Source organism: Solanum stenotomum, chromosome 12 (assembly GCF_019186545.1).
Source record: "Solanum stenotomum isolate F172 chromosome 12, ASM1918654v1, whole genome shotgun sequence".
Lineage (NCBI taxonomy): Eukaryota > Viridiplantae > Streptophyta > Magnoliopsida > Solanales > Solanaceae > Solanum > Solanum stenotomum.
This window is the reverse complement of record NC_064293.1, coordinates 49,915,403-49,943,340: the sequence shown is the minus strand read 5'-3', so window position 1 is coordinate 49,943,340 and position 27,938 is coordinate 49,915,403. Positions and strand designations below refer to the sequence as shown.

Below are 27,938 nucleotides of genomic sequence, written 5' to 3'. Positions count from 1 at the left end.
AGGAGCAAATAAAAAAAGAAAAAAAATTGTGTTGGCCTTGTGTAGTGGAGTTAGAATTTTTTTTTTTTACTTATTCTTGTGTTGTCTAATTTATTTTGCTTCCTTTATTACACATTTAAGCAAACTCTGTTATAGAGAGTAATAAAGGAAGCACAATAAATTAGACAGAACTATAATAAGTAAAAAAAAATTCTAACTCCACTATAAAAGGCAACACAATTTTTTTTCTTTTTTTTTTTACTCCTAAGGAACCGGATGTCCTTTTTTTTAACCTCTCATCAGGATGGCGCCATCGCCATCATCATGGATGCCACCATTAGGGATGCCACAATCGGAGGCCTAACTTTTATTTATTTATTTTAATTATTTTTTTTAAATCTAAAGTTTTTTCTTATTTTTAATGAAAAAACTTTATTTTTTCTATAGTCTTAAACTAAAGATATATATATATACCAAAATATTTTTAATTTGTGATCTTAAACCTGTCATGTGAAAGTTATATTTAAAAGTTGATAAAAAAGAAAGAAACATTCTTTAATGTTTCTAAACGAACTAAAGGAAAGAAACAATATAATTTATTTTTTTGTTAAAAAATATTTTATAATTTTTTTTTTGAAATAGTAATACCTTAATCTTTAACTAATACTAATACTAATAATTTATTTTATTTTTGTCAAGTAGAATATTTTGTCCATGTCGAGTGTGATGTGATAATTTTTTTAAATAAAAGAGAGAGTCTATTACACACACCATGATGAAAGTGTAATAAAAAAGAAAGACGTGTTTCTCAAACTAATAAGTGATAGTGTATGTATGGAACTCACATTCTCAATAGTTTAGGTATGAAACCCAAAAGGATTAGTTTAGATGTGTTTTTACCCTTATCTCATTAGAGGGAGTTGCTCGGATGGTAAGTACCCCTCACTTCCAACCCGAAGGTTGCGAGTTCGAGTCGGGAGCAAAAGAGATGGAAGCTCCTAGGGGAGGGTAAAAAAAAAAGAAGGTTTAATATGATGAACTAAAATAATAATTTGTTTATAAATAATGGAGGGACCAAAAGTACTATTAACCTAAATCTAAAGAAATAAATGCAAAAGACGAAGGCATGAATTGAATCTGGGCGATTTGATTCGTGACCCATTCCGATTGGAGGCAAATTAGGCGTCGGCACCTAATTAACATGTAATTAATCTTTCATTTGATTTTCAAGTGTAATCAATCACTATGGACTTATTTTCTTCTATATAATTACATCACTAGTTCATTAACAAATTAACCTAATTCAATCAATTTCCCTAGTAATAGTGTTCATGAACAAATAAATGGTACTCATATTTAGAGCATCCTCGAGGGATGGATCTGTTGTATAAGATAATTTTTTTTAAAAAAGGTATTAAAATTCAATAAAATTATAGTCACTAGATTTACTCCGCTCTTAAATATAATCAACTGTAGTTTATTTTTGGTAAACTTTGTGGTGGGTATTCTGACGCTTGGCGATAAGCGATTTTGGAAGGAGAGTCATCTAATTAGTAGAGTCGATTTAATTTTGGCTCATCAATTGATAAACGTAATTGGGCATTATCGTGCGTGCACGTTGAAAGGGACAAAATTTAAGACGACTAAATTTACAAAATAAAAAAATAGGATTAGCCACCACACAAAGATGCAAGTGCCATGCTAATGCTAACACTTAAAACTTTGATGTTGACACAGTCCGATTAAATTATTTTAAAATGAAATTCGTCGACTTATCGGAAACTGAAAATGACTCTTTTGTTTATGGACTTTGCAAACCCCTTAATCACTTCATATTTTTTTTAGGAATGATCCTTCATGAATTCTTTGTCCGACGATACAAATATTTCTAAAGGGAAAATTGTATATAATAGCAAATTATTAATTCAAATTAAATGCTATAAACATAGTTTGATTTAATTGTATCCTATAGCAAACTGTTGCTATTTCGCCTCTCCTGATGAATCTCGCTCGCCATTCTCGTTCTCTCTCGCTTTTTATACAAACTATAAAATGCGTTTGTGTTTGTATAAAACGAGAGAAAATTGTATATATACATATATTTTCTTTCCCCTCTCTTCCCTCTCCCAGATCTCGCTCGCCACTCTCCCAGATCTCATTCGTCAGTCTCTCCCTCGCCTCTCTCGCTTTATACAAACAGAAACACAATTTATACATTTCTGTTTGTATAAGCGAGAGAAAATTATATATACACATGCAAATACATATATCTTCGTCCTATACACTTATAATTATACAATACAAATATTCCCCTCCCCAGTTCTCTTTTGCCTTTCTCCCTTTCTCGCTTTACACAAACACATATTATACAATTGATCTTTTGTATATATATATATATACCAAAACAGAAACATATTATATACAACTGTTTTCTTTTGTATATGTATAGCGAAATATACATATTTATGTTTGTTATGGAGCGTAATTATGCAAACTATAGCTATAATATATAAATATAATTTTTATGTTTGCTATATGTGAAAGTTGTTCATTTCTAAATTCAGGCAATTCAATTAGATTACCTACTTTAAGTACCTATAGAGGAACAAGTGAAAAGAAATTATGTGTCTTTCATACTTTAAATTTAGAGAATAAAATATACTTAGTTAACCATATTGCCTTGTTATGTAAATATTAGGAGATGAAATCCCAAGTCGTGGTATTCTACGCTTAAGCCTTTGAAAATCTTAAAGAACTAAAATTATCTGGTCAATGCATAACATATGTATGAATCATATATAACATATATCTATGTTGACTTTTTGTAAAGATATGATAAATAGAGTTAATATTTATATTAAGACATAATAAAAAATAAAATAGTCAAACATTCCTCTTTATTAATATTTTCTTTGTACTCGTTCCCAAAAAGAATAAAGAATGACATATTTTTATATTTAGTAGCACATTTAATTTTAAAATATTCATTTTAATCATATATAATGAAATGATTTATAGTCACACACACATAATTTATTTTAAACCACAAGTTTAAAAAATCTTTTTTCTTATATTAAATTTCATGTCAAAATCAAACTATATCACATAAATAAAAATGGAGAAATTATTTGTCAAGAGGTGTGTAAATAATAAGAAGGATGAGTACGGAATAATTAGAAGCAGTGTGAAGGATGCTTAATATGATGGGAAATGAAGAAAGGGCGTTTGTTAATGGAGACAAGAAAATAATGAGGAGACGTGTCGTGTTCCTTTTTTTAATTCCTTTGCCTGCTAGCGCCACGACGAACCCCACGCCTCATTTTTGCTTCTTCAATTCAATTTGTCTTTTACTCTTAGCCCCACAATTTTATTTTATAAGTACTCTATTAAGTATATATTTTTGGATATAATTAATGGATGCTAACTAGCATTCCTATGTGGCTTTCCTTCATTGCCACTCCAATATGACAAATATAATCTTATTGTTTTCGCGATCATTACAAAGTCAGTGAATTTTTTTTTATTTTAAAAAAAAAACATGATTAAAATAATTAGTACTAGTTGGTAGCATAGGCTAGATACAATTTTCTATGATAGAAAATATTTGTATTTTATGATGGTCTGGTCTCTTATTTCCGTGGGCTAGCTCCGACGACATGGGCCCTCCTTTGATCCATGGGCTGAATCGATAAGATGTGTGATTAGCGATATATACTTTCATGCATTTCACATCTGGTAAAGATGTCAGTGAACTGTCCGTTTAAATAATATTTTTCCTTATAACAAACTATTAATTCAAAATAAATGTTATAGCTATAGTTTCATTTAATTTCAATTCGTAGCAAACTTTTTGTTATTCGCCTCTCTCTTGCTCGCCTCTCTCACTTTATACAAACACAAATGTATAGATTGTGTTTGTATAAAGCTAGAGAGAATNAGAAAATATTTGTATTTTATGATGGTCTGGTCTCTTATTTCCGTGGGCTAGCTCCGACGACATGGGCCCTCCTTTGATCCATGGGCTGAATCGATAAGATGTGTGATTAGCGATATATACTTTCATGCATTTCACATCTGGTAAAGATGTCAGTGAACTGTCCGTTTAAATAATATTTTTCCTTATAACAAACTATTAATTCAAAATAAATGTTATAGCTATAGTTTCATTTAATTTCAATTCGTAGCAAATTTTTTGTCATTCGCCTCTCTCTCGCTCGCCTCTCTCACTTTATACAAACACAAATATATAAATTGTGTTTGTATAAAGTTAGAGAGAATTGTATACACAAATACAAATACATATTTCTTCTTCCTATACACTTATAATTATACAAATACAAATTTTCTTCTGCTCAGTTGTCTTTTGCCTTTCTCTCTTTCTCGTTTTATACAAACATAAATTATACAAAATACAATGTATAATTGGTGTTTGCATAAAGCGGGAGAGAGAGAAATTTGAGAGATTTAATGTACAAATACAAATGTTTTAACTCGATTCAATTGTAGACAAATTCAAATTTTATGCAGATATACAAACACAATCATTGATATATATACATAATATTTATTTGCTATGGAGCGCAAATAGCAAAATTATAGCTACAAAACACTAATATAATTTTTATGTTTGTTATTCCTAAAATTTGGTCTAAGTTCTATTTTGTTGAACTCTGCAAGCATTATAACCTTTAATTAGTAGAAATACAGTGCAAAGTAAGTAAATTTCATTCTACTTCCTGAGTTGTATAATAGCTAAATAAACTTTAATTTATTTTTTATTTTAATGATTTCAACTTATTTTCCCCGAGTTTACTCTATAAATTCAGAAATTAGCAAAACTTAAAAAATCGTGTGATTTATGCTTTCTCATCTTAGGTAAATTGTCTCGCTTTGTGCACATTATTTTGAACCAGAAGGCATAAAATCCAAGAGGATATATCAGGGAGATTTTAACAAGTAATGGATCCAACTAGTCAGCTTGACTATACGAGAAGTTGTGAAAAGTTTGTCTAGATGGGTTGAAAAAAGATACAATTCTGATGACAATATATTTCGATCTGCTGAAGTTGGTATTTTTCCAATAAAAATCAGATCCATTATTATTTTGACCTTATGTGCGTTCTTCTTCTAGGAACACTAAATTAAACTCTAAGGATGATGTATAGTTTCAGCTGCCCAGTTTCCACTACTACAAGTGTTAAAATGGAAGGGTTAGGTTACATTACTCTTATAATGTTTTTAATCATGAAATATTTTTTTCCCTTTTTATTATGGCAATCTACAATATAAAACAACTTTTAAAAAAAATTGACAAATCAAAATGAACAACATAAGTAGCCTAACTTTTAAATAAAATGAATTGAAATACATCAAAATGAACTAAGCTAATGAATGAACTAATTACTTTTGCGCGAATCATGTTTAATAAACTAATTTTAGTACTTAAGACCCTTGATTCCTCAACACTTGGTGAAGATTGAATTAGTAAAACTCGTTTTCCAAATTTCTAACATTTACTAATATATTAAGTGTTACTACTAGCACTAGCTTTGGTCATGTGGGTCTATCGACAAAAGAAACCTTTTTTTTTTTTTTTCCCTTTGGCCTCAGAAATGGGAATGCTGATCTCGTACTTGTCACCTCTGTTTATGTATGTATGGGCCTTTTTCATTTCTTTTTTGCTCATCTATCTATAGCTTTGCTGAATGGTGGTCGGCATGTGATCTCACGTGCACCTTCTTTCTTCTTCCACATTTTCTCCAAAAACATGAAAGAAATCTAGCTTTGTCCAAAATAACTCTCCACTTAATATATAAACTAGTAAGTTGCATTTCTTTTAAATTCAGAATTGATCATAGACTAAAAATTTTGGATACAATCTTAGAAATGGTCCATATGAAATGTAGGTTATAGATATATAGGTGAAGATGGAATTTTGAGTCATCATCTTTTAAATTGAAATGTCTCTTAAATGCCTTAGCTTTATGCATGCAAAGGACGGGAGGTCTCGTCAATGAGAGTTTTTTTGTTAGCATATAGTGCTCGTCCATTGTATGCGTCACTTATCATACCCTCAACTTAAGACAAGAGAGCATATATTACGCTGAATTAATTCTTTGAAATTATGATTTCGACTTAATTTGCGCATGGAGACATGTTGAACACTTGGTGTGTGATATTGGTTGAGAAAGTAGAGTGTACACATATATTATCCTATCTTAGAGGTAGAGAGGTTGTTTTAGATAGACCCTCGGTTCAAGGAAAACCAGTTTAAGTAGTTCAGAAAAAGAAGTAACAAAAGTGATCAAAGCATAACATGGTATTAATTTTGAACAATCACTACAACAAAATACTAAAAACAACATTTAATAACATAAATTGAAGGACAAGAAACTACAAGTGAAATGCTACAACTACCGATTGCCCTAATCCGTGTCCTGCACACAACCACTCATATACTAACCTAATACCCTATTATGTGGTTAACTCTTCTTGTTTTTCTTCATACATATAACTGTTCCCAAGTGACCACATATCGCTAACTCCAATATAGAAATATCCTATAACAACCATATATTTAGCCATACGAGGGGTCCTCCCGACCGCCCCACTGGTCAATTAACTTACTAGTAACTTGGTTTTCTAAACTTTTAACAGATTTTCATTTGCTTTTCTTACCCCAATGTTTGTACATTCATTTGTTGCTCAATATTCTTCCAAGGCAAGATGACCTTTTTCCAAGTTCATGTATGCGCATAAATAAATACAAAGTTTCGAAAACCAAAAAGAATATGTTAAGGTGGCTGAGGGGATAATCATGACGGATAGCCATTTAAAATAATGTACATAGGGGTTGTTTGGTAGCCATTCATGTATTAAAATTAATATGACGTTTGGTTTGTAATGTAGAAACCCGCATAACTAATACATATAATATAAATTAGGAGGGAATTGATGTATTAGCTTATGCGGAGTAGAAGATGAAATAACTAATACAACATTATTAACACCTGCATAATTCTTACCGGCTTCCAAACAATCACAAAGAGTAGCCAGAAACAAGTGCAGGCTCAAAAATATAAACAAGAATTGTAGCATCCAAGACTCTTGTCCGAAATATTCTACCTTTATATACGCCGATTTGTACAGATCCAAAATATTCATTTCTTTGCCCTGCCATAGACCAACCTTTTTATGCCCTTCCATTATCCATAGAGTGGTCCTTCACTCAATTAATTAAACTATGATTGCCGCTTTTCAATTCTGGGCATTCCTATTTTTCTTACTATTTGTTACTCTTTCTGTTCTTGGAGAGGACTTGTTAAGCTGCGAGTCCAAATCTCCATCTGCTTCTGGCTATCGATGTGACCGTAACGTGCATCCTATACAATGCGGGACATTTGCAATTCTTCGTACTAATTCATTTTACGACTCTCTTTTCAATCTGAGCTCTTATTTAGGTATCAATCGATACGTTCTCGGAGAAGCAAATGGATTTTCTCCTGATATAGAGTTTCTTGCAATTGATCAGCCTTTAATAATTCCATTAGATTGTAAATGCATTGGTGGTTTCTTTGAATCAGAGCTAACGAAAACCACCATTAAAGGTGAGAGCTTTTACAGCATTGCTCAATCTTTGGAAGGTTTAACGACTTGTAAAGCAATTCAGGAGAAAAATCCAAATGCTACTCCTTGGGGTCTCTCTGAGAAAATTCTGTTGTCGATTCCATTGAGATGTGCTTGTCCTTCTCCAGAAGAAATTAGTCTGCGGACGAAACTTCTGCTCTCATACCCAGTGAAGCAAGGCGATACGATTGCAGCCTTAGCAATCAGCTTCAATACGACTGCTGAAAGAATAATTGATGTCAATCGAAGATCACAAGGAGGCAGTTTTAGACCTGAAGGACTTTCACCAGCTTCAACACTTTTGATCCCTCTCGAAGGTAAGAGCGAGCACACTTTAATTATATCATGTCTCAACAGGTAACAAGTTTAAGTTCTTAATTATATCATGTCTCAACAGGTAAACCCAAACTTGAATCATTCACGAAACCTCAGCAGCCGAATTTGGGATATCCAGCAGCAAGTATCGCATCATCTAAAATACATAAAAGGAAGACCAAAATTCGGATGATGAGAGTTTATATTGCTGTTGCTGTGGTTGCTTTCGTGGCAATTGTTGCGCTCGCAGCAGTTTTCTTGTTTTATTTTCTCAAGAGGAAAAGGAATAATTTGAGTAAGGAAGGAGATACGGAGCTACAAAAGTTAAGTTTGAGTGTGAGAACTACCAGTGAAAAGAAAGTTTCATTCGACGGGTCTCAAAATGATCTTGATGGTCAGATTATTGATGCCACACCACATAAGCTATTGGTTGAGACCTATACTATTGAAGAGATAAACAAGGCAACAGAGGAATTTGATTCCTCGAATCTTATCGAGGATTCTGTATTCCATGGCCGGATCAGTGGTAAAAATTTGGCAATCAAACAGATGCAGACTAGCAGTATCTCAAAAATAGATTTCGGGCTATTCAACGATGCAATTCATCATCACCCAAATATCATTAGGCTCTTAGGGACGTGTGTTACAGAGGGTCCTGATTCATTCTTGGTGTTTGAATACGCGAAAAATGGTTCATTGAAGGACTGGCTTCATGGTGGTCTAGCAATGAAAAATCAATTCATTGCTTCATGTGATTGTTTCTTGACATGGAATCAGAGGCTAAGGATCTGTTTAGATGTAGCCACTGCCTTGCAATTTATGCACCATATCATGGATCCTGTTTATGTTCATGGAAATATAAAGAGCCGGAACATATTTCTTGATGAAGAGTTCAAGGCTAAAGTTGGTAATTTTGGTATGGCTCGATGTGTTGAAGATGATGTTGCAAAAGGTTACCTGGCGCCAGAGTGCCTTAAACAAGAAATCATAACCCCGAGCATTGATATCTTTGCTTTCGGGGTGATATTACTTGAGGTGTTATCAGGCCAAACACCTATAAGAAGTGGCAATGGTACTGAAGGAGAAGATGAAGTTGCCCTCTCTGAGAAAATAAAGGTTATTTTGGAGTCAGAGAATGCTGATGAGCTAAGGGAATGGGTAGACAGCGCGTTGGGAGAGAATTATTCATTTGATGCAGCAGTGACATTGGCAAATTTGGCTAGAGCATGTGTGGAGGAAGAGCCGTCATTAAGACCAAATGCTGGTGAAATTGTGGAGAAGTTGTCAAGATTGGTTGAAGAAATATTACTGGAAAGGGAGGAGCAACTCATAATCTCCGAAAGCTCTTGCAAACCTTTGTTCAAGGCTGAAGCCACCAGTACTACCATGTGATTCTGTGAATTGTAAAGTGGCAAGTTTTTCAGGTGTTTAACTTCTTGTAAGATTTTTATGAGTCATAATTCTGGATTTCCTATGTACTCAAGGCAAAATAGGAAAAGAGAGTTTATTCTGCATATTAATATTACTGTTACTTGTAAATAGTATGTACTTTAGTAACTATATAGCTACTTTTAATCAATAGTCATCTTCTTATGTAGCTACTGTTGTCGATCAATTTTCAGTTCATTTCTCAAATATGTTCTGACTTTTTAATAAAAAGCTGTCGATTCAAAGGTAAAATATTACAGATCATAGTAGTAGTGTTACCAAACATGAAAAGCACAAAATATGGGTTTTAATGGAGAAATTACAAATAAGTTTATGTAACCTGGTACGAATATACAGAAAGAATGAGTTATACACAGATCTACCAAAAGAATGAAGAATCAAAGAAAGCAGAAACAAAACAATGTGAAAAGTAGCAAAGGGCAAACAACTAGGTGTCTAACTCGGTATCAGAGTTGATTTCTCAACGGTCACTTTGTGAGATAATAAAGTGAGCATTTGAGAAATCAACGGCCCAGTAATACTAGCAACGCATCATAATCTCAAACTCATGAAAATTAAGGAGACCATCGCCATCAATATCATATCGGCAAATCATTCCTCTGCATTCATCAATTGTTGTTGATTCTCCCAATCTAGCAAGCATTCTATTCAAACTCTCAGGCGTTATGCATCCACATCCTTCCATTTCATACATCCTGAACGCCTCCTTCAACTCGTGTGCCTTCTCTTCTTCACTTCCACCTTCAATTAATCTCACAAAATCTTCGAAATCCAACAAGCCATCGTTGTCTGAATCATTATGCTCAACTGCAGCCTTTGCTTCCTCATATGACATGTCTTTCCCGATCAAATGGACACACTGTTGAAGCTCCTCGGCTGATATTTTCCCGTCTCTGTTCTCATCAAAACGGTCAAATAGGCGTTGGTGCTGTTTGTATTCTGCCATGAATTAGTCTTATGATCAATGAAGAGAACAAGAAAAATATGTATATTGTTCTGGTGTGTTATGGAATTTGTCCAATAAGGCAAATAGAAAGGTTGCAAGAGTAGAATTGATAAGGAAGTAAATTGTTGAAACCTTATATAGGGTATATATATTGAGCGCGGCAGAATCCGTGTGGCATGCGTAAGGGCAATCGGTGGAAATTGTAGACAGGACTTTCAGGTATGCACGGTTTAACAGACTATTGGGAAGAAACCTAGAAACAAGCTGATTCTAATGTACCAAGTCATGGGGAAGGAGACTAGGAAACCAAAGGAGGAATAATAGTTCAAAGTCCAAACAATTTTTTTATTTATGAGTTTATTTTTTCTCGAAGCTCTTATTAATTGACTACTTATTAATTGGAGTAATATTTTTGAGCAGGTGGGGTCTGGGCGGGAAGAATATAACATAATCTGATCAGAGTAGTTTGTTGTAATTAGTAAAAGTCGTCAAATTTACCAACAAGCCCGTCTAGCTCAGTTGGTAGAGCGCAAGGCTCTTAACCTTGNNGAAACAAGCTGATTCTAATGTACCAAGTCATGGGGAAGGAGACTAGGAAACCAAAGGAGGAATAATAGTTCAAAGTCCAAACAATTTTTTTATTTATGAGTTTATTTTTTCTCGAAGCTCTTATTAATTGACTACTTATTAATTGGAGTAATATTTTTGAGCAGGTGGGGTCCGGGCGGGAAGAATATAACTTAATCTGATCAGAGTAGTTTGTCGTAATTAGTAAAAGTCGTAAAATTTACCAACAAGCCCGTCTAACTCAGTTGGTAGAGCGCAAGGCTCTTAACCTTGTGGTCGTGGGTTCGAGCCCCACGGTGGGCGTTTTTATTGATTTTTTTTTATAACTTTTCTTTCGGTTCTCTTATTTTATAAATTATCAATTTAAAGTTTAAACACACAATAAATAATATTCCACGAGGTCCACATGTCATTTACAATAGCACATGCCCCACGCCCACCAATTCTCTGTTACTCTTCAAGGTAGTTAGTATAATTTTTAAAAGTTAAATGATGTTGATCAGTACTATTTTAGAATATTTTTCAAATATCAGAAAAATTATACTCTATAGAATATTTTTTGTATAGTTTTTAAATATTAAAGTTTTAATTATAAAATATTATATTTCACTAATTCAGTTTATTTTTAAGAGATTAACTTTTTTTCGTGGACAACAAAATTACACTGTCAAGTTTATTTTTAGAAAAACTGAAGTGACAGTGTAATTTTGTTGTCCATTGTCTGTGGAGAGAAGTTAATGATATATGAATATATATTTTTTTATTAATTTGTTTTTTCGAGTTTAACTTATTACGATATTTAGAAAATTAAAAAAATCTTTAAATCTTGTAATTTTAAATTAAGATTGTAAAATATTTTTAATTTTTTTTTTATAATCTTAAATATGTCCATGTGAAAAATAAATTAAAGAATAAAATTCTATTTTTAAACGACTAATTTGATTGCCCTGTGACTAGCTCAAAGAAAATCGGAGTCGTAAGACCGAGTCTAGTTTAAAAAAAAACATCTTCTTTATTGGTCAACTCCTTTCATTCATGCCATCCACCTAAATCCAACACATTTTCAGCATCATTCCCATTTTTAAATCAACCACCATTTTACACTCTTTTTTTTTCTCCCACAGGCCATGGCAATGCTGAGCTTCCTGGGAGTTTCACCCCGACCATTTCTTCGGGCCGCTTCAAGCAAGTCAGTTCGGGCCTACGGCTCAGCTGCTGCAGCTCACTTCGATTACGACTATGAGGAGGAACCATCAGGATCAGTTCCACGCAGAGGAGTACAGTGGCTGATCATGGGTGATCCAATGACGCAGAGACACGTGTATGCCCAATGGCTATCCAAACTTGTTGACGTTCCATATATTTCCATGGGCTCTCTCGTACGTCAAGAACTCAACCCTCAATATAACAAGGTACCTATTTATTTCTCTTTTAACAACGTTTCGCATTTTGACAGTTAGTACGGTTTTCCTCAAAACCATTAAGAGATCGATCATCCATCTTATATGTAACTTCCCAATATTTTTAATATGAGATTTTGTTTGCATAAGCAACAGATGATTTGGAATAGTACTTTCATTAGAAGGTTCAGTTTTTATTTAGAATTCAAGTTATATACTCGTACAATATTTTCAATCCAAAGCATTAAAAAAAACGCCTCTTTTATTTGATCTAGTACTGTGACACGATGCTTTAATTTGTTTGAAATAATTATGGTTGTATGAAGATATCAAGTGTTGTGAATGAGGGAAAGCTTGTTCCAGAAGAAGTTATTTTTGATTTGTTATCAAAGAGGCTAGAAGAAGGTTATTGTAGAGGTGAAAATGGATTCATTTTAGATGGAATTCCTCGTACAATGTTTCAGGCTGTATGTATACCTCTCCCTGCTCACTTAAACGCTCTTTATTTTTCTCATGAAAAATGGAGTCGTTTCTCATGCTTTGTTGTGCAATATATATATATATATATATAGGAAATCCTTGACAAAGTTGTGGACATAGATTTAGTTCTGAATCTCAAGTGTTCCGACTCATGCTATGTGTCAAAGAGTGATAGAAGCAATGCAGCGGAAGATCAACTCCTTAAGAGAGGTAATTTAATGTCTTCAAGGGTCATGGATGGTGCCTGGAAAGAGAAGCGATATGATCATGATGAACAGGTATCTATCTGACATATTGTAAATTTTACTACAAGTTAATTTAGAATAACAGTAGCCACAAAACATTTGAGAAAGCTAGGGTTTGAGATTGCCTAGCAGTTCTATTACTCTAAATATATGAACAAAATATTTTTGACAGAAATTAAAGCTAATGTGGTGAGTTCATGATCCATAGTTGGGAAGAGTTTATATAACAATGTCAAAAAATATATCTCAAACACTAGCTTCCTTTGGTTCTCACTCAATTCGTTATGCATTCACATTTACTCTGTGCCTTAATTTATATAAATGCGTTGCATGTGTCTCACAGATGATGAATCCAAATCTAGTCTCAGCTTTATATTTTGGTATTGTGTATGTAATGATGATTGTTACCATCTTAAGGTGGCCTTGAGGCCGCAGAGTTATTACTCATTGTTGTCTCAGTTGAACTACAAAGGCAACTAATACATGTTATTGTTCTGTATATAATTTTGAAGATCAAACGCTTAGAAGAATACTATAGGAAGCAGAAAAAGCTCCTCAATTATCAAGTAGCAGGAGGGACTGCAGAAACATGGCGAGGCCTTTTGGCTGCATTGCAACTTCAGCACATGATGAGTGCAGTTGGTTCGACACAGTTGACTGCAGGATGCTGATTTGATTCTTCTGTGATACTTAATTCTTTTTGCAAGTATATTAGGTGCAGTGATATGAGTGTATCAAAATCAGTTTTGACCGGGAATGTAGAGCTAGTTATTGTTTTATTCTTGTTTACAAGTGTAACCATGTTATAGCGATGAATCTCTAGCAGAAAATAGAGTTTGTAAAATGTTCTTATCTATATAACAATTGAGTGTGGCTTGCTGTGTGAACTTTGTAGTAGAATTTCAAAAGACTCAAAACCCTTTATGACAACAATTTGGGGTCAGTGAGTTTATACTGGTGAAGTAACTATGAAAACTACTATACATTATGAAGCAGTAAAATGTATTATAGATTCAACTGAAATAACTCAATCACAAAATGGAAAGAAGAACACCTTTTTTCCATTCAAGTTTATCAAATATTTCTACAGACACCTAACTCCTTCAATATCTACACGTGAAGATACATAACAAGTGCTTCTCATATCCACAAATCATACTCTCATCGTTGATCCCTATCTTACTTCAGATGAAAAGCAAGAACGATCTTTTAACACCACAACTACTCAGTTTACTCACTGTTATCCCAAACCTCCCGAAGGAGTTGATACCTCTGCCTTCCACTACTTTTTGGCATGGAACTCTGTTTTGCCAAAAAATGTGAAGCTTCAGTGCCATCGCTAATGATAAAATTCAAGGGTGAATCCAATAGCTCAAGCTCCTCATCACTTGTGTATGACTTTTTGAGCACTGAAGATGCTCTTCTTGTCAACATAGAATAGCTATAACCATCACCCAACATACCGGCTACTGAAGCTATTGGAGGTGGCATATAAGCCACAGGAGCTGCTGTGCATGGGTAGTTTGTAACAGAATCATCCTCAGCCTCAGAAGGTTCCTAGCCAAGAAAATGGGGAAACAAATATGACTTGTAAGATTTACTTCATCGATAAAATGCTTGACATTATACTCCAGCTACTACCTTAGCTTCAACTTCCAGCTTGGAAAATAAACGACGAATATTTTCCAGATAAAGCTGAAGAACTTACATCTGAGAGAAGAACCTCAAATACAGCTTCAGGTATTGAATCACGACAAAACTCATCTGGAACAAATATATTAAGAACCCTTCTTATTAGTGATGGACCAAGTGCCAGACATACCTGAAGAAATAAACAGCACCATATTAAAGAGGGGAAAAAAATAAAGAAACGAAGAATAGATCAAATGGTTGGGGTTCTGAGTTTCACCTCTTTTCTCATTGTCCTGCTTAAAAGCATATCCTTCGGAAGCATCATAAGATCACTCAATGCATTTAGAAGGTAGAAAGACTTTGCAGAGGTGTCAAGTTCTTTACTCCCATTCTCTTCATTACTATTTTTTAGTGATTCCCCATCATCAATGTCGAAAAGGTCAGTTAGCCATCTGGACCAATTCCCAACCTGTGATCCACATGAAAAAAATTGCATCTCTATCAAAGGATAAATAATAATTTTTCACAAACATTTCCCATGAAATCTACGTAATGTCCATTAGAATGTTCATGCAGAAAATTAGGGGTTGAATGAACAAATAGGGAAAAAATTAGTTAGGAAAAATAAGAGGTTTGTAATTGGTAAACAAGTCTGTAATTGAAAATTTCCTTTATATTGGATACTAAGAGGGAAAAAGTGACGTGGCTAATTTTTTTTTTGATAAGTAAAAAAGAAGGTTAATGAAATATAAACTTTCCCTCCATCAAAGGCTTCTAAATGTGACAACACTTTTCATAACAACAGGAAAGTAGCTATCTATCGTCACGTCTAAACTCTACTATTTCATTTCACCGGGCAAAATCCAACTGTAATTCTTACCGTATTTTTCAGTTGTGCCCCCGCCCCAAAGCTAGCCTGTCCAGCTGGAATAGGAAGAACATCGGCATCACTAATAGGGTCTGATATAGGATCTGAAGGAATCTCATCAGCAGACTCTCGAAGGATTGCATTGAACATAGCTACATCCAGTCTAGCCACACATTGTTCCATTATCTGGTTACAAGAATGACATTCTCAGCAACTAGAAATATTATAGAATATCAAGCATGTTAAGTTTTACTCAGACTAATAATATTACATGTAATAATTAGTTAAAATAGATATCGAAGGACAATGTGCCAGCTAGTACCAGTTTAGATAGAAAACGCAAACAACCACACTCGTGCCCTCCAGCTCGAACAGGACAAATCCTTTCACATGCATCCTTGAAGGCTTTCTTCCAAAGCTCTGAAGAATAACTTCCATGCTCTTCATTATCTGAACTTGCTGTCCTTCTATAAACTTTGCTTATCAAAGAATTCATACTTAAACGGATTTCTTTTGCAGCACCAGATTGCATATGTGGAGTGAGAGTCTGGAAAAATAAAAGGGCAGTCGTATTAATGAATTAGATAATATATTCTTCTAATTTAAAGTTCAAATGGACCTGGAAGAGAGACCTGCCACCAAATAGATTCAACAATAAGGGAGAATATCCAGGCCTCTGTTCTCTGAAGTGCTCTCGTAAATGTACGAGGGTCCTCCCAATTACCAAAACTTTCACAAAAATCATCTCTTATAACATTGCTGGAAAAAGTCTCCCACTTAAGTGGGGAAGATATATTTTTCTTGTCCTTGGAAACAGCCTCTCCAAGCATAGTTTCAGTAGCACGGGGCAAACACAGCTGCCTCTGGAATTTGCTTATAGTTGCTCTCAGCACCACCGAATTTGATAACCAGAAAGTTAACCTGTGCTCAGACATAAAATAAGAATAAGTAGGGGGAAATCATAAATACTTTCTTGGGCATACAACTTAGCTTCCTTCCATAATAAAAGGTGATGATATTATAGTACTTGAGCCTTTGAAAAATAGCTTATTGTGTACTCATGTTAAGACCAAGAGATAACCCATCACAGGTCTGCAAAGTTGCTTGGAGATGAGTGTATGAAAGAATTTCAAAAGTACTGTCATATGGTTGCAGCTAGGTTTTCATATCAAAATACTCCCTCTGGTTCAATTTATTTTTCTTACTTTCCTTTATAGTCCGTTTCAAAAAGAATACCTTTCTTCTGTTTTTTGGCTACTCTTTAATTCCAATTTTGGCATGTTTAAGACCACAAGATTAAAAGGCATTTTGGTGCATTCTACATATCTTTAGTTTAAGACCACAATATTCAAAAGTGCCTTTACTTTCTTAAATTTCATGTCAAGTCAAAATCAGACAAACAAATTAAATCAGAGGGAGTACTTGTTATTGAAAACTTGTTCTAGCAAGAATGTGCTAGTTTATATGTGTGTGGAGTTAAAAATACAAAACTGCTAGTTAAATGCAAAAAATGATTGGAAACTAGGAAGTACCTAGGAACATCATTTCCACACGCTCTTGCAACCAAAATTAATCCAGAGACAGCACTTTTAGCAGCAGATCCCCTTTTCAATAGAGAGTCATCTTTACAAGCATGGAAATAGAACCTCGACAGGCGTCTAGCAGGAGCATGAACCTTATTTGTGGAACTCCCATGCTCTGCAACAACCGAATAGAGGCCAACTTCAATTGCAGCAGCTTCTCTCAATTCTCCTTCTGCCATCTTTACTCTTTGCTCCAACTTATGGAGTTTGCTTTCCAAAAGAGTTGTTGAATGCGCCTTTCGATCTTTCCACTCGTTTGCTAAACCTTGAGTACTAATCTGTTTATCTTGTGCTAAAAGTTGATTGCCCCTGACAGACCCTCTTACTCTATTAGGTTCTGCTGATGACCTAACTGACTTTACATGCTTTAATCTCTCATTATTCAGGATACTACTCTTTGCTCCATAACTGTCCGTGTCAGTAGAATTTACGTCACTTTCTTCTGAGGCATTCTTCATAGCATCCTCACTTTCTTCCTCTTCGACTATTTCTTGTACTTGTTCATTTTCCTGATAGTTCTCTCTATTATGGGCAGCAGATTCTTGCCTCCTCTCTTGATAATTCTCACTGTTTTCACCCTCATAAGAACCATTCTTGGTAACAACAGCTCTTACATCCTCATGTCTATTTCCAAGAGGAGTAGAAGCATTCTCAGAGTCAGTAGAATTTACGTCACTTTCTTCTGAGTCATTCTTCATAGCATCCTCACTTTCTTCCTCTTCGACAATTTCTTGTACTTTTTCATTTTCCTGATAATTCTCTATATTATAGACACTAGATTCCTGCCTCCTCTCTTGATAATTCTCACTGTTTTCACCCTCATAAGAACCATTTTTGGTAACGATAGCTCTCACATCCTCATGCCTATCCACAACAGGAGTAGAAGCATTATCAGCATTCTCAGAACTGGAGAAATGACTTGCTGAGTTCATAAAGCTTTTACTCTCATCTGCGATATGTGAAATTGGAAAGACTTCTTGATCTAGATGACTATTGAGCCTCCCTTCCTCAGAATTTTGAGGAGTATATATTTCACCACCACTTTCACTGTTAGCCAGTATTCTTTCCATTCGTTGTACTGGTTCAACATGTTTGGTCATCACCTGCGGATTCTGAGAGTTTTCAGTTATTTCATTCTCACTTGATGTTGAGAATTTATTGCTACCACTACCACCTATTTTCCTTGAGAGCCATGCAAGATCAGAAGACAAATCAGTTGAAGAGGGAGATGGACTTTCCTTCAAATCAGATAATGAAATCACCACTTGCTTCTCATCCAAATCTACAGACTTTTTCTTTGAATGTAGGAGATGTTCATCTTCATGTTGTCCAGGATTACTTTTCACTCCCTCAGCTTCATCCTGTAATGATCGCTAGGTGTCAAGCTACTCAGTATTTTGTATTTTTGTTTACAGAATTGGCAATGCCGCGCATTAACTACCACAAATTACGTCAAGCACATGTGCACAAGGAATAGTTGTGTTTAATATGAAGAGGGATATCATGAAGTAACGTCCCATCTCCTATACAAAGTGTGTATCAAACAAACACAACTGAAAAAGTTCCTTTCATGCAATTTGGAAGCAACAGAAGGGAAGGACTCGTATCACATAAGGTGAATTCATTCGGCAGAGTACAAAACTAGATTGAAAAGTAAGCATCATACCTCTCCTTGTGGTAGTGAACCACAGTTCAATCCATTAGCTGAAGAAGAAACAGCAACTGATGAGTGCGAGGAACCATCATCATCGGTAAATGAGGCAATCTCAGCTTCCTCAGCACATTCTTCACTTATCAATGTAGACACAGATTCAACACCATTACGGTCTATCGACACTTCTCTCGTTAAAATGTCACTTGAAGATGAGGAGCTCACACGACCCTTCTCAAATGGCTGGATTTTCAGGAAGAGAAGGGCCTGTGTAGTGTTCCTATAAGCCCTTGTGCAATTAATAGGGGCACTTACATTCAAACCCTCCTTAACAACACCATATTCAGCCAAATTGATAATAGCAGTTCCTAATGGTTGACCTTTCACTGTCTTATCACGTCGGGGTTCATACAAGTTGAACTCAATGCAATTTTTTTGAAAACTGTTTCCATCACCCCCTTTATTAGAAATTTCCTTCAGTAGTGTCACAGGTAGTTTAAAGGACTCATTGAACTCAATTCTTCCATCACCAACACCAGAGCCCAAAAATGGGACAACTTGACTAGTAGAACCATTCCTATCTCCATTTTCCCATTGGATCACAATAGCACGTACCGACTTCAATGACTGCGAGGGAGGCCAAGGTTTGATCTCCTGAATATGAATTAGATAATCTACTTGAACTGAGGGACCTTTCCTAGTTTTCGCCCTCAGTCCCGAAACCATGATTTCCGAGACACAAATGTAAAATGATTTTTAGTGGAATTCTAACAAAGCCTGCAAAGGCTAAAACAAAACTAACTTGTTACCTTGTCAAAGCACATTGATTCTATCTTTTCTAAACTGGACTAACCTACTGTTGAACACAATAAATGCAACCTAACTTGGATAAGGAAATCAGCAACAAAAAAAAAAAAAAGTAACAGCAGTAGGTGAGTAGAACTTCCAGAATAAATGAGTTCACGTGATTCGAGTATCAGGCTTACTGCTCCATATATTTCCATGACATATCATTGTCAGTCTTCAAAAGAGCACATTTTACTTTCCGGAAACAATTACAATGGACTTTTTAACACTCACCTTAAATGCTTATGCCAATCAATAACCCATAGAAATCAGAAAAGTAAGTAACAAACTGTTGGAAGTAAAATCAAATGTTCATGAAATGAAGTTCCATAGAAATCATTAATCAAGTTAAGCAGAGAGAAAAAAAGCAAAAAGCAAATCAAAGTACAAAAATGAAGCATTACACACATAAGAAGAAAGAAGAGAGGCTTGAACTCAAAAACATAAAAAAAAAATAAAAAAAAATTGCAAGATTTGGAGGAGACATACTGAGGAGGAGAGTAGAAGGCATAGAACATTGCCGACAAGTTGTGTCTGAGGCCTAGAGAGAGTGAGCAGTGAGAAGAATGTTTATTCTAATTGAAAAATGGGAAATATTGAAGCAAGAAAACAAGTAAGTAAAATAAAGAAATGAGCATGGAAAATATAAACGTCGAGTGGTGGAGGCTGATGCTTAAAAACCAATGGTGCTTTCCGGTTGTCCCAAAGTACCGAGAGATTCTACTCGCAATTAAGAAGGTGCAATACAAACAACAGTTTCGACATCTTTATTTATTTACACATTAAATAAATTATGATATCAAGGATATGAAAGCTAAAATTTACTTCCACTATATTAAAATTATTATTGATTTTTACTTCCACTTTTATTTCTCAAATTTGGTGTTAAATTAAAATCAGATAAATAAAAAAGGAAGTATTTTATTTGTTCTTCATATTTTATCTTCAACATTAACTATTCATTCTTCAAATTATTTTTCAAAATCTAATATTAATTAATATGAATATTGTCATAAAATAGTTGTGTGAATTATTGATTTTTGAAGAAAGTTCAAAGTCCGGAAAGGCGCGTGTAGTCCGTTCTTGAAATTGGGATTTGAATGATTCCGCCGACATTGGGGTCATACGCCAACTCCTCATACTCCATTTATTTACTTCTCACACCTCCATACCAACTACTATTTCGATAAAGAGTAAGTTCATATTATACACTCAGGATCAGGATCGTTTGATAGAGTGTACAAGAATAATATAAAATATAATATATTAATAATGCTTGTGTATTAATTATGCTTGCATTAGTTATAATGAGATTATTTTTATGCAATCTTTGATTTGATGTACTAAAAATATTATACATTACATAATTTTTTTTAAAAAAAATATTTGTTTACAAAAGTATCCTCCACACATATAGTGGGAATGATGTAAAAAAAGTTTTTGAGGACAATTCTATCTTTAATAATGTTAATGCATGCATTAGAATCCATTGCATTACTAATGCATAGAAATAGATGGTATTAGTAATATGCTCTTCAATACATAATAGAATGTATTACTAATACAAATATTAGTTATGCATATGTTAGAAAAGTGTACCAAACAAGGTACTACTAATACATCAAGCTAATGCAAACATTATTTTCTCTAATACACTCTACCAAACGACCCCTAATTTAATTATTAGCAAAGGCGGAGCTATATGGGATTCATAGGGTTCGACGAATTCACTAAATTTTTCATAATTCTTATATTAGTATTCGAAAATTAAATATATATATTAACTTGTGAATTTCCTTACATAATTGAGTGACAGCTCAATGATAAGAAAGGGACGGTGAAAATATCTTTCGCACTAGTGTTGTGGGCTCAAATCACTTTCTTTTTTAAAGAAAGCATGTTTTGCAATATTCTTCTCTTTTATTTTAAAATTTAACATCCTCAAACTTCTAATCATGGCTCCACCTCTAATTATCAGTACTGTGTTTTCAGGATACTAACATTCCTTTTAGTTTCTCAGCCGAATTATATTAGACTCCAATGTTATATCAAAAAAATTACTTTTAGAGATAAAATATTACAAATAGTGAAAGTCATAAATTTGACTAAGAATATTTAATAATTAATACATGCATTCGAAACATAATTTGTGATTTATATACTTGTTTATATATGAAAATTACATATAACACGATATTGAGTATTACCTACTAAAGATAATTTTATTCCCAAAACTTGAACCAAACAACTAGATACTTACCAACTTATAATTATCTAGTAGTAAATATTTTTCACATGATAATTCATAGAGCTGAAACTACCTGAATAGAGTTGCAAATACTGCTATTTTACGCTACATACGTGTTTTCAATTATCGAAGAAGGAATTTCCTTTTTAAATGAATTTGACTTTTATATAGTAATTTTGTAAGGATTTTCGTACTATTAATATATTTTAAGTGCGTATATATCAAGTTGGTTGATTAGCATTTTCATGTTATCAATTATTGATGAATACTGCAAAAATTTATGTGATAACTACTCCCTCCGTCCATATTATTTATAATGTTTTTATATATTAAATTCTTTATAAATAAGTGGAGGACATTAATAAATTTGTGAAACACAATACAACCACGAAATATGAAAATGAAGGTTTCGTAAATAGATTCTAAGATTTTAGTTGGTGGCACGTCCATATTAAAGAATGATGAAACCAAACTTGGCCCTTGTCGGTACTGCTCAACAGCGACCCATTCGTAATATACTATTGTTTGATTTTGTCCTCCATTCTACTTTTTCCCCTAACTTTTCTTTCTCAATTTAGAAATGAAAAGTCTTTGTTTCCTGAGGATTTAATTTTGTAGCCCTCTTAAAAACTTTATAAACATGTTTTTTTTTAAAAAAAATTAAACATACAAGATATGAAAGTATTGTTTATGTATCACCTCATTCTGCAGAGATTTGATTTTGTGGTCCATTACAAATCTAATTTTTAGCTGCCCCATAAAAACGCATAAGATGGGTAAATAGTATTAAAAAAATTCTATTCAAGTTAATGAAGTCGGAACTTAGCATTTGCTAATCATATTGACCCTTCAGTTTTATGTGCAAGTTATATTAGTCTGGTCATTCATTGAACTAACTGCTCCAAACAGTAGGCACCAAATAAATTTGATGGCATAGCTAGTCATAATGTCTTACATGTCTTGCATTTGCGGTATCCATAGCTTCTTTTTTTTTTCCGTTACACCAAACATATGATGACTAAAGTATTGTAATTGCCTACTTGCAATGATAGAATTTAAAATGAGGGCCTATGCTATATGAAAACATCACCTATTACTAGAATCAACAAAATTTACAATTCTAATACAAAATAAAGAAAATTTGGGAGAACCTGTAGCTCAAACTTGAGCTTTAAGGCTAAGCCTACCGGTTGGTACTCCCACAACCATCATGAAATTAATCAGCTAACATTCTCCTATGCTCTGACCAAATTAAATATCGTTGATTCAATGCAGTTGTACTTCTCAAATAGCTTATGACGGTGAAGTAGCATCAGATTTCTGATCTGCATCAGCTGTAGCTTGAACTTGAGCAGCATATTGTAGGTTCCAGAGAACATCCTCAAACGAGGGGCGAGTTGATGACTCTGTAGATATGCATTTGTTGGTGATGGATATTACAATTGACAATGACTCATTGGAGCTAGTGGCTAGCACTATTGGATCCACAATTCTGCGTCGACCATCTTGGCTACCAAAGGATGCCTGTCATTCAAAGAGAAAATCCAGAGATATTTATGTAACACACCAGTGAAAAAATCAAGACTTTTGACTGTTGTATATCAGGCTCAACTTTTCTCCCTATGGTACTTGCATATCAGAAGGTTTACCTAATAAAACTTGAATAATGTGTGTAGTTCTGTTAATCTATATTAGTACTGATTGTAAAGTTAGGTTGCAGAGAACGAAAATTTTGTTACTTATCCAACATTGCAACAACGTTTAGGATCCTAAAGGGAACAAATTGCTGAAGAATACTTTACGTTACTGTCAATGACAAAGGAGTTGCATACATAATAATATAGCAGTTTCATACCATTTCATTCATCAAAAATGCTTCTCCTTTTCCACTGACAGAAGGGCCAACCAGCGACTCCAGTAATATGAAACCAAAGTTATAAACATCGTCCTCTTTCTTTGTCATATGCCTACACAAGAATAAAATATCACTGATTTATATCCTGCAAACAGCTATAGTAGATGACATATATGCCTCTAGTTGACACTCTTGAAATAGAATCCCAGTTGGTTTAGCGAAAGGAAGTTGCTAAGGCACGTTACGGAATACATGAGTGAAGAGTTTCATACCAGGAGGTGACGTCATCTCCTTTTGCCTGAAAAAAGACATTGAGTATGAGAAATTACCATCTATCCTAAATTTTGAATTTTCACCTTTCACACAAAATATTAAAATACCCACCTTTTCACTTTCTTCCATAAGAATGGACATCCCAAAATCACTTAATTTTGCCATGTTATGCTCATCAAGCAATATGTTACTCGTTTTCAAGCGGTTGCTAAATGAAGAAGGAATTACACCTGTGTGAAGAAAGTGCACTGCCTTGGCAACACCAATCAGCACCGACAACCTGTCTGACCACTTGAGGATCTTTCTTGAACTATTTTCTGCAAGTACAAGTGTTTGAGATAAGCTGAATACGTTATGGCGTGTCTCTTGTATTTTCTGTACTTATTGGACATGCAGGGTTAAATGAAAGTATATAACAACAAAAATAAAGGTCCAACTCAGTATGAAATTCAACCAACAGAACTTCGTGTAAGTGAATCATTACATTGTTGCTCAATCAAACTGACAGTAATTGCATACTGAATACCACTATGTGTGAAATTAATATGATGAATAAGATGCCTCAAGCTCATAAGTAGCAAAAATACTTGCAATGCTAGATAGAGATTCATCAACAATGGTATCCCAATCATTTCTGGGAGAAAAGAATCAAACCAGCACTCCATATGTGCATCATATAATATTTCCATATTCAACCAAGCATCAAAACACATGCAATGCTCATGCTAAAGGATTTACGTAGCTGACCTGATAGATGAGCACGGAAGTTTCCATTAGAGATATATTCATAAATGAGAAAAATTCTGGGGACAGTTGAATCATCTGGTGCTCCACCATCAATGCAGTGACCCAGAAGGCTAACTAAATGGGGGTGACGAAACTTTGACAGTAAGTCCAATCGTAGTTTGAGGTTCCGGTTAGAGTATCTTTTGTACACATTTAGTGACCTTACAGCTATGTAAGCTCCATTCTCTAATCTTCCCTTGTAAATCTGAAATGGAGATAAATATTGAGGGAATTGCTGATAACTAAAATAACTGTCTTATTCAAGCAAGACATAATAAGGCTAACACCTGTTTATGTCAATCAAAATAGCACAGATGTCAACTCACTGCATAGGCACTCAAACGTGTGAGACTATCTAATTTTGCCTTTAAGGGCATTCGATATATTTAGTTGAACTGTCATGTGTTCATTAGATATGAAATCAAATGCACAAAAGCATTATTGGTGACACCAGTTTTTATCATCAAAAGAAGTCACAGATGCACATGTAGAATGCGAATATGATAGGCAAGCACTTAAAAAAAAAAAAAACAACACCCAAATCCATTTTGTACTTTGGTGAACTAGTGCATTCATTGCATTATCATTGTTGGACATGGTCTATGCAACAAAATCTACGACCTGCTTCATTTATTCAAGTTTTACAGCAAGTATATCACTTTGAGCCAAAATTCAGCGTGACCATTGAATGGAAAACATCAAGATATATATTATCTACGAGAACCATAAGTATTGTTTTGAAGCCATACTTTTCCAACTGACCCTTCACCAAGTAATGCTGACTGATCAAAATTTTCTGTTGCTTCTAGCAATTCTTCCAAGGAGAACACTCGATATGATGGGGCACCTTGTGATCCTGTGTTTGCCACTTGAGAAATGACTCCTGAGAATTCGAAGATTGAGATCAAGCTTTTCTGGAGAACATTTCCTTCATATAAATTAAACAGATTAAAAATGAAATAAGAAAAACATCAACTCACTGGCATTTGCTAGGAGTTCAGAGGGAACCCCAGGCTGTGTATTTTGCACAACTTTCGGAGGAATGTGCTTATCCACCATGTTACGCGCATGTCGTTTTCTACGGAAGATGAAAAGGACAACTAACAGAAACACCACAACAATTACAATTCCCCCAATAACACCTGCCAACAATGCTATTTGTTTTCCTGTGATCTGTTTCTTATCCGAATTAGCTTGTTTACAATAGCCCTCTGAATGCTGATATTGAGTGTCAAGAGACAAGCAATTTCCACCAACCTTAACAATTCGCTTATCTGAAATAGTGTTCAAGCAAGAAGGAAGCCCACCAACTAATCTATTATCAGAAATATCAACAAAACCAAGTTCACCCCCACAATTGAGATGGCCAGGAAGTGAACCACTAAGAACATTAGATGCTAAATTCAAGTAACTAATGCTAGACAAAGAGAATAAGCCAGCAGGCAGCATTCCACTGAGAGAATTATTCGACAGATCAAGGTGTTGAAGTTGATTTAGTGTGCCAAATTCTACTGGGATTTCACCCGTAAAAACGTTACTGCTAAGAAGAACTGTGGTAAGTCCTTTTGGCAAGGGTGGCAATTCAGAATCCAAATGATTTTCCCTTAAATCCAACAAAAGCAACTTAGACAAGGCCGTTAAATCGGGCAATTTACCAGAAAGCACATTGTGTGACAGAACAATGTCAGTGAGGGTTGTGATTTTAGACATTGAAGAAGGAAACTGACCCTTCAACCTGTTGTTCTTCAAGCTTAATATAGTAAGATTGTGTAAGGAATCAAACCAATCAGGGAAAGTTTCATTGAAAAAATTGGCATCTAATGTCAAAGTATGAAGCTTAATCAATCTTGACATCTGAAAAGGAACAGAACCAAATAGAAAATTTGAACTCATATCCAAAAGTTCAAGTGAAGCTAACCTATGAATTTTATCAGGAAGGGGTCCCCAAATACCTAGAGAAACTAAAGTAAGAACCTTTAAGCTACTTAACCTTGTCAATGTGGTAACAAAAGAATCAATGGAGAAACCCTCAGATAATGTTTGGTTTGGAATTGCAAATCCATGAAATTCATTCAACTTAACTAACTTATCTCCTTTGATTTTGAGTTCAGTAACAGAGTTATCTTGACAGGTAATGCTCATATGCAGTGTTGAAGTCAAGCTGCAAAAATCTCCATGGTAATTCTCCCAAACATCCAACTGAACTGGATATTCCAAGTGCTTCCTCAACTGAAGAAGAGCTTGAATTTCATAGGACTGTAACTGATAAGTATTTGCTATAAAGAAAGCGCAAATAACCAACACTATCACAAAAATCTTGAAGAAACCCATTTAACAGTGACTTCAAAATGGAGCCAAGTTTCCAACAATCTTGAAGCAACCCATTTTACGTTCTTGGCTAATCATGAATAAGAAAATTACATGGGTGGACCCTTTCTAGTTCAGTGAAAATGAAAAGCATTAAAGTCTAAATGTGCAGACAAGTCAAGATTGAGCTACCAAACAGTTAATGCTGCTACAATCTTGATAAAACCCCATTAAAAATGCGAATAAATTGACCTGTAATTGCAAATTAAAGGAATGTTCTTTTTTTCTTGGGAGAAGAACAATATTGAAAATAAAAAAGCAGAGAGCAAAATTGAGGGTAGTTGACAAAAGAAAAAGCATTTAGTGTTGCATGCAGAGCAAGTCAAGGAGAAAAAACAGGGGACCGATTCAAGTTTCTGGCTTTAATGGTGACAGTTTTCTTTTCACAGAGTCTCAGAAAAGCACTGTGCCACCAGGGCGTCTTAACCACTAGACCACTAAAGCCATCGCTTGGGTCTTATATATTTTGGGGTCCTTATTTTTTAAAAACAATTATTTATATATGTTATTTTTAAAAAAAAAAATAATTATATGTACTGTGAATGTTATGATTTCTATTAAGAAAATTGCATATGAGATGAAAATAAACCTGAATTTCGTAAGAAACAAATTGATGAAAATATGGATAACAAAATCACAAAGTCCCCTGAAGAATTTTTTAGAGTTGATTTTATGTAGAGTAGATCAAACTATTTTTTCATTTCAAAATAGATTTGAATCAATTGAAGCATATGAAAATATTTTTGATTTCTTATTTAGTGGTAAATTATTGAGATCACTAGATGATGAGATAAAAAAATATTGTCTTAACCTTGAATTTTC

At 34.2% G+C, this 27,938-nt stretch overlaps 5 protein-coding genes and 1 non-coding gene across 8 annotated transcripts; 3 read left to right on the top strand and 3 right to left on the bottom strand.

Annotated features, from left to right (window-relative positions):
- The first annotated feature begins 7,222 nt into the window (after window positions 1-7,222).
- Window positions 7,223-9,500, top strand: LOC125848585 (protein LYK2). The gene is made up of 2 exons (XM_049528467.1): window positions 7,223-7,922; window positions 8,003-9,500. The coding sequence occupies exons 1-2, from the start codon at window positions 7,223-7,225 to the stop codon at window positions 9,310-9,312; spliced, it is 2,010 nt and encodes a 669-aa protein (XP_049384424.1). The 3' UTR covers window positions 9,313-9,500.
- A 99-nt stretch (window positions 9,501-9,599) lies between these two features.
- On the bottom strand, window positions 9,600-10,441 carry LOC125848094 (putative calcium-binding protein CML19). Its single transcript, XM_049527897.1, has one exon. It carries the CDS (start codon window positions 10,313-10,315, stop codon window positions 9,890-9,892), a length of 426 nt encoding a protein of 141 aa, XP_049383854.1. The 5' UTR covers window positions 10,316-10,441; the 3' UTR covers window positions 9,600-9,889.
- A 671-nt stretch (window positions 10,442-11,112) lies between these two features.
- Window positions 11,113-11,185, top strand: TRNAK-CUU (transfer RNA lysine (anticodon CUU)). The gene has a single exon. It is a non-coding gene; the product is annotated as a tRNA-Lys (tRNA).
- An 820-nt stretch (window positions 11,186-12,005) lies between these two features.
- Window positions 12,006-13,883, top strand: LOC125846656 (probable adenylate kinase 7, mitochondrial). 2 transcript variants are annotated; one of them, XM_049526217.1, is made up of 4 exons: window positions 12,006-12,294; window positions 12,609-12,749; window positions 12,855-13,040; window positions 13,520-13,883. In XM_049526217.1, the coding sequence occupies exons 1-4, from the start codon at window positions 12,010-12,012 to the stop codon at window positions 13,676-13,678; spliced, it is 771 nt and encodes a 256-aa protein (XP_049382174.1). In that variant the 5' UTR covers window positions 12,006-12,009; the 3' UTR covers window positions 13,679-13,883. The 2 variants fall into 2 exon arrangements, with proteins under 2 accessions (XP_049382174.1, XP_049382175.1); XM_049526218.1 differs by having other exon boundaries at window positions 13,443-13,623.
- A 109-nt stretch (window positions 13,884-13,992) lies between these two features.
- LOC125846655 (uncharacterized) lies at window positions 13,993-20,214 on the bottom strand. Of its 2 annotated transcripts, none has more exons than XM_049526215.1 (9): window positions 20,077-20,214; window positions 18,757-19,527; window positions 17,040-18,451; window positions 16,140-16,428; window positions 15,830-16,054; window positions 15,520-15,693; window positions 14,917-15,108; window positions 14,716-14,829; window positions 13,993-14,564 (listed from the first exon to the last, which is right to left on the bottom strand). In XM_049526215.1, exons 2-9 carry the CDS (start codon window positions 19,465-19,467, stop codon window positions 14,238-14,240), a joined length of 3,444 nt encoding a protein of 1,147 aa, XP_049382172.1. In that variant the 5' UTR covers window positions 19,468-19,527; window positions 20,077-20,214; the 3' UTR covers window positions 13,993-14,237. The 2 variants fall into 2 exon arrangements, with proteins under 2 accessions (XP_049382172.1, XP_049382173.1); XM_049526216.1 differs by having other exon boundaries at window positions 18,757-19,518; window positions 20,077-20,180.
- A 2,662-nt stretch (window positions 20,215-22,876) lies between these two features.
- LOC125848058 (probable inactive leucine-rich repeat receptor-like protein kinase At3g03770) lies at window positions 22,877-27,521 on the bottom strand. Its single transcript, XM_049527851.1, has 7 exons — window positions 25,730-27,521; window positions 25,499-25,632; window positions 24,711-24,954; window positions 24,075-24,280; window positions 23,963-23,988; window positions 23,691-23,802; window positions 22,877-23,359 (listed from the first exon to the last, which is right to left on the bottom strand). Exons 1-7 carry the CDS (start codon window positions 27,078-27,080, stop codon window positions 23,129-23,131), a joined length of 2,304 nt encoding a protein of 767 aa, XP_049383808.1. The 5' UTR covers window positions 27,081-27,521; the 3' UTR covers window positions 22,877-23,128.
- Window positions 27,522-27,938: the final 417 nt, after the last annotated feature.

Bases quoted from the DNA above. Each gene is read 5' to 3' on its own strand.
- LOC125848585 (XM_049528467.1), top strand. From the start codon at position 7,223: ATGATTGCCGCTTTTCAATTCTGGGCATTCCTATTTTTCTTACTATTT. The intron at 7,923-8,002 runs GTAAGAGCGAGC...ATGTCTCAACAG, and splicing joins ACTTTTGATCCCTCTCGAAG to GTAAACCCAAACTTGAATCA.
- LOC125848094 (XM_049527897.1), bottom strand. From the start codon at position 10,315: ATGGCAGAATACAAACAGCACCAACGCCTATTTGACCGTTTTGATGAG.
- LOC125846656 (XM_049526217.1), top strand. From the start codon at position 12,010: ATGGCAATGCTGAGCTTCCTGGGAGTTTCACCCCGACCATTTCTTCGG. The intron at 12,295-12,608 runs GTACCTATTTAT...GGTTGTATGAAG, and splicing joins TCAACCCTCAATATAACAAG to ATATCAAGTGTTGTGAATGA. The intron at 13,041-13,519 runs GTATCTATCTGA...ATAATTTTGAAG, and splicing joins GATATGATCATGATGAACAG to ATCAAACGCTTAGAAGAATA.
- LOC125846655 (XM_049526215.1), bottom strand. From the start codon at position 19,467: ATGGTTTCGGGACTGAGGGCGAAAACTAGGAAAGGTCCCTCAGTTCAA. The intron at 18,452-18,756 runs GTATGATGCTTA...CGATCATTACAG, and splicing joins GTTCACTACCACAAGGAGAG to GATGAAGCTGAGGGAGTGAA. The intron at 16,055-16,139 runs GTCTCTCTTCCA...TTATTTTTCCAG, and splicing joins TTGAATCTATTTGGTGGCAG to ACTCTCACTCCACATATGCA.
- LOC125848058 (XM_049527851.1), bottom strand. From the start codon at position 27,080: ATGGGTTTCTTCAAGATTTTTGTGATAGTGTTGGTTATTTGCGCTTTC. The intron at 23,803-23,962 runs GTATGAAACTCT...ATTCTTGTGTAG, and splicing joins GGAGATGACGTCACCTCCTG to GCATATGACAAAGAAAGAGG. The intron at 23,360-23,690 runs GTATGAAACTGC...TTTGAATGACAG, and splicing joins CATTTTTGATGAATGAAATG to GCATCCTTTGGTAGCCAAGA.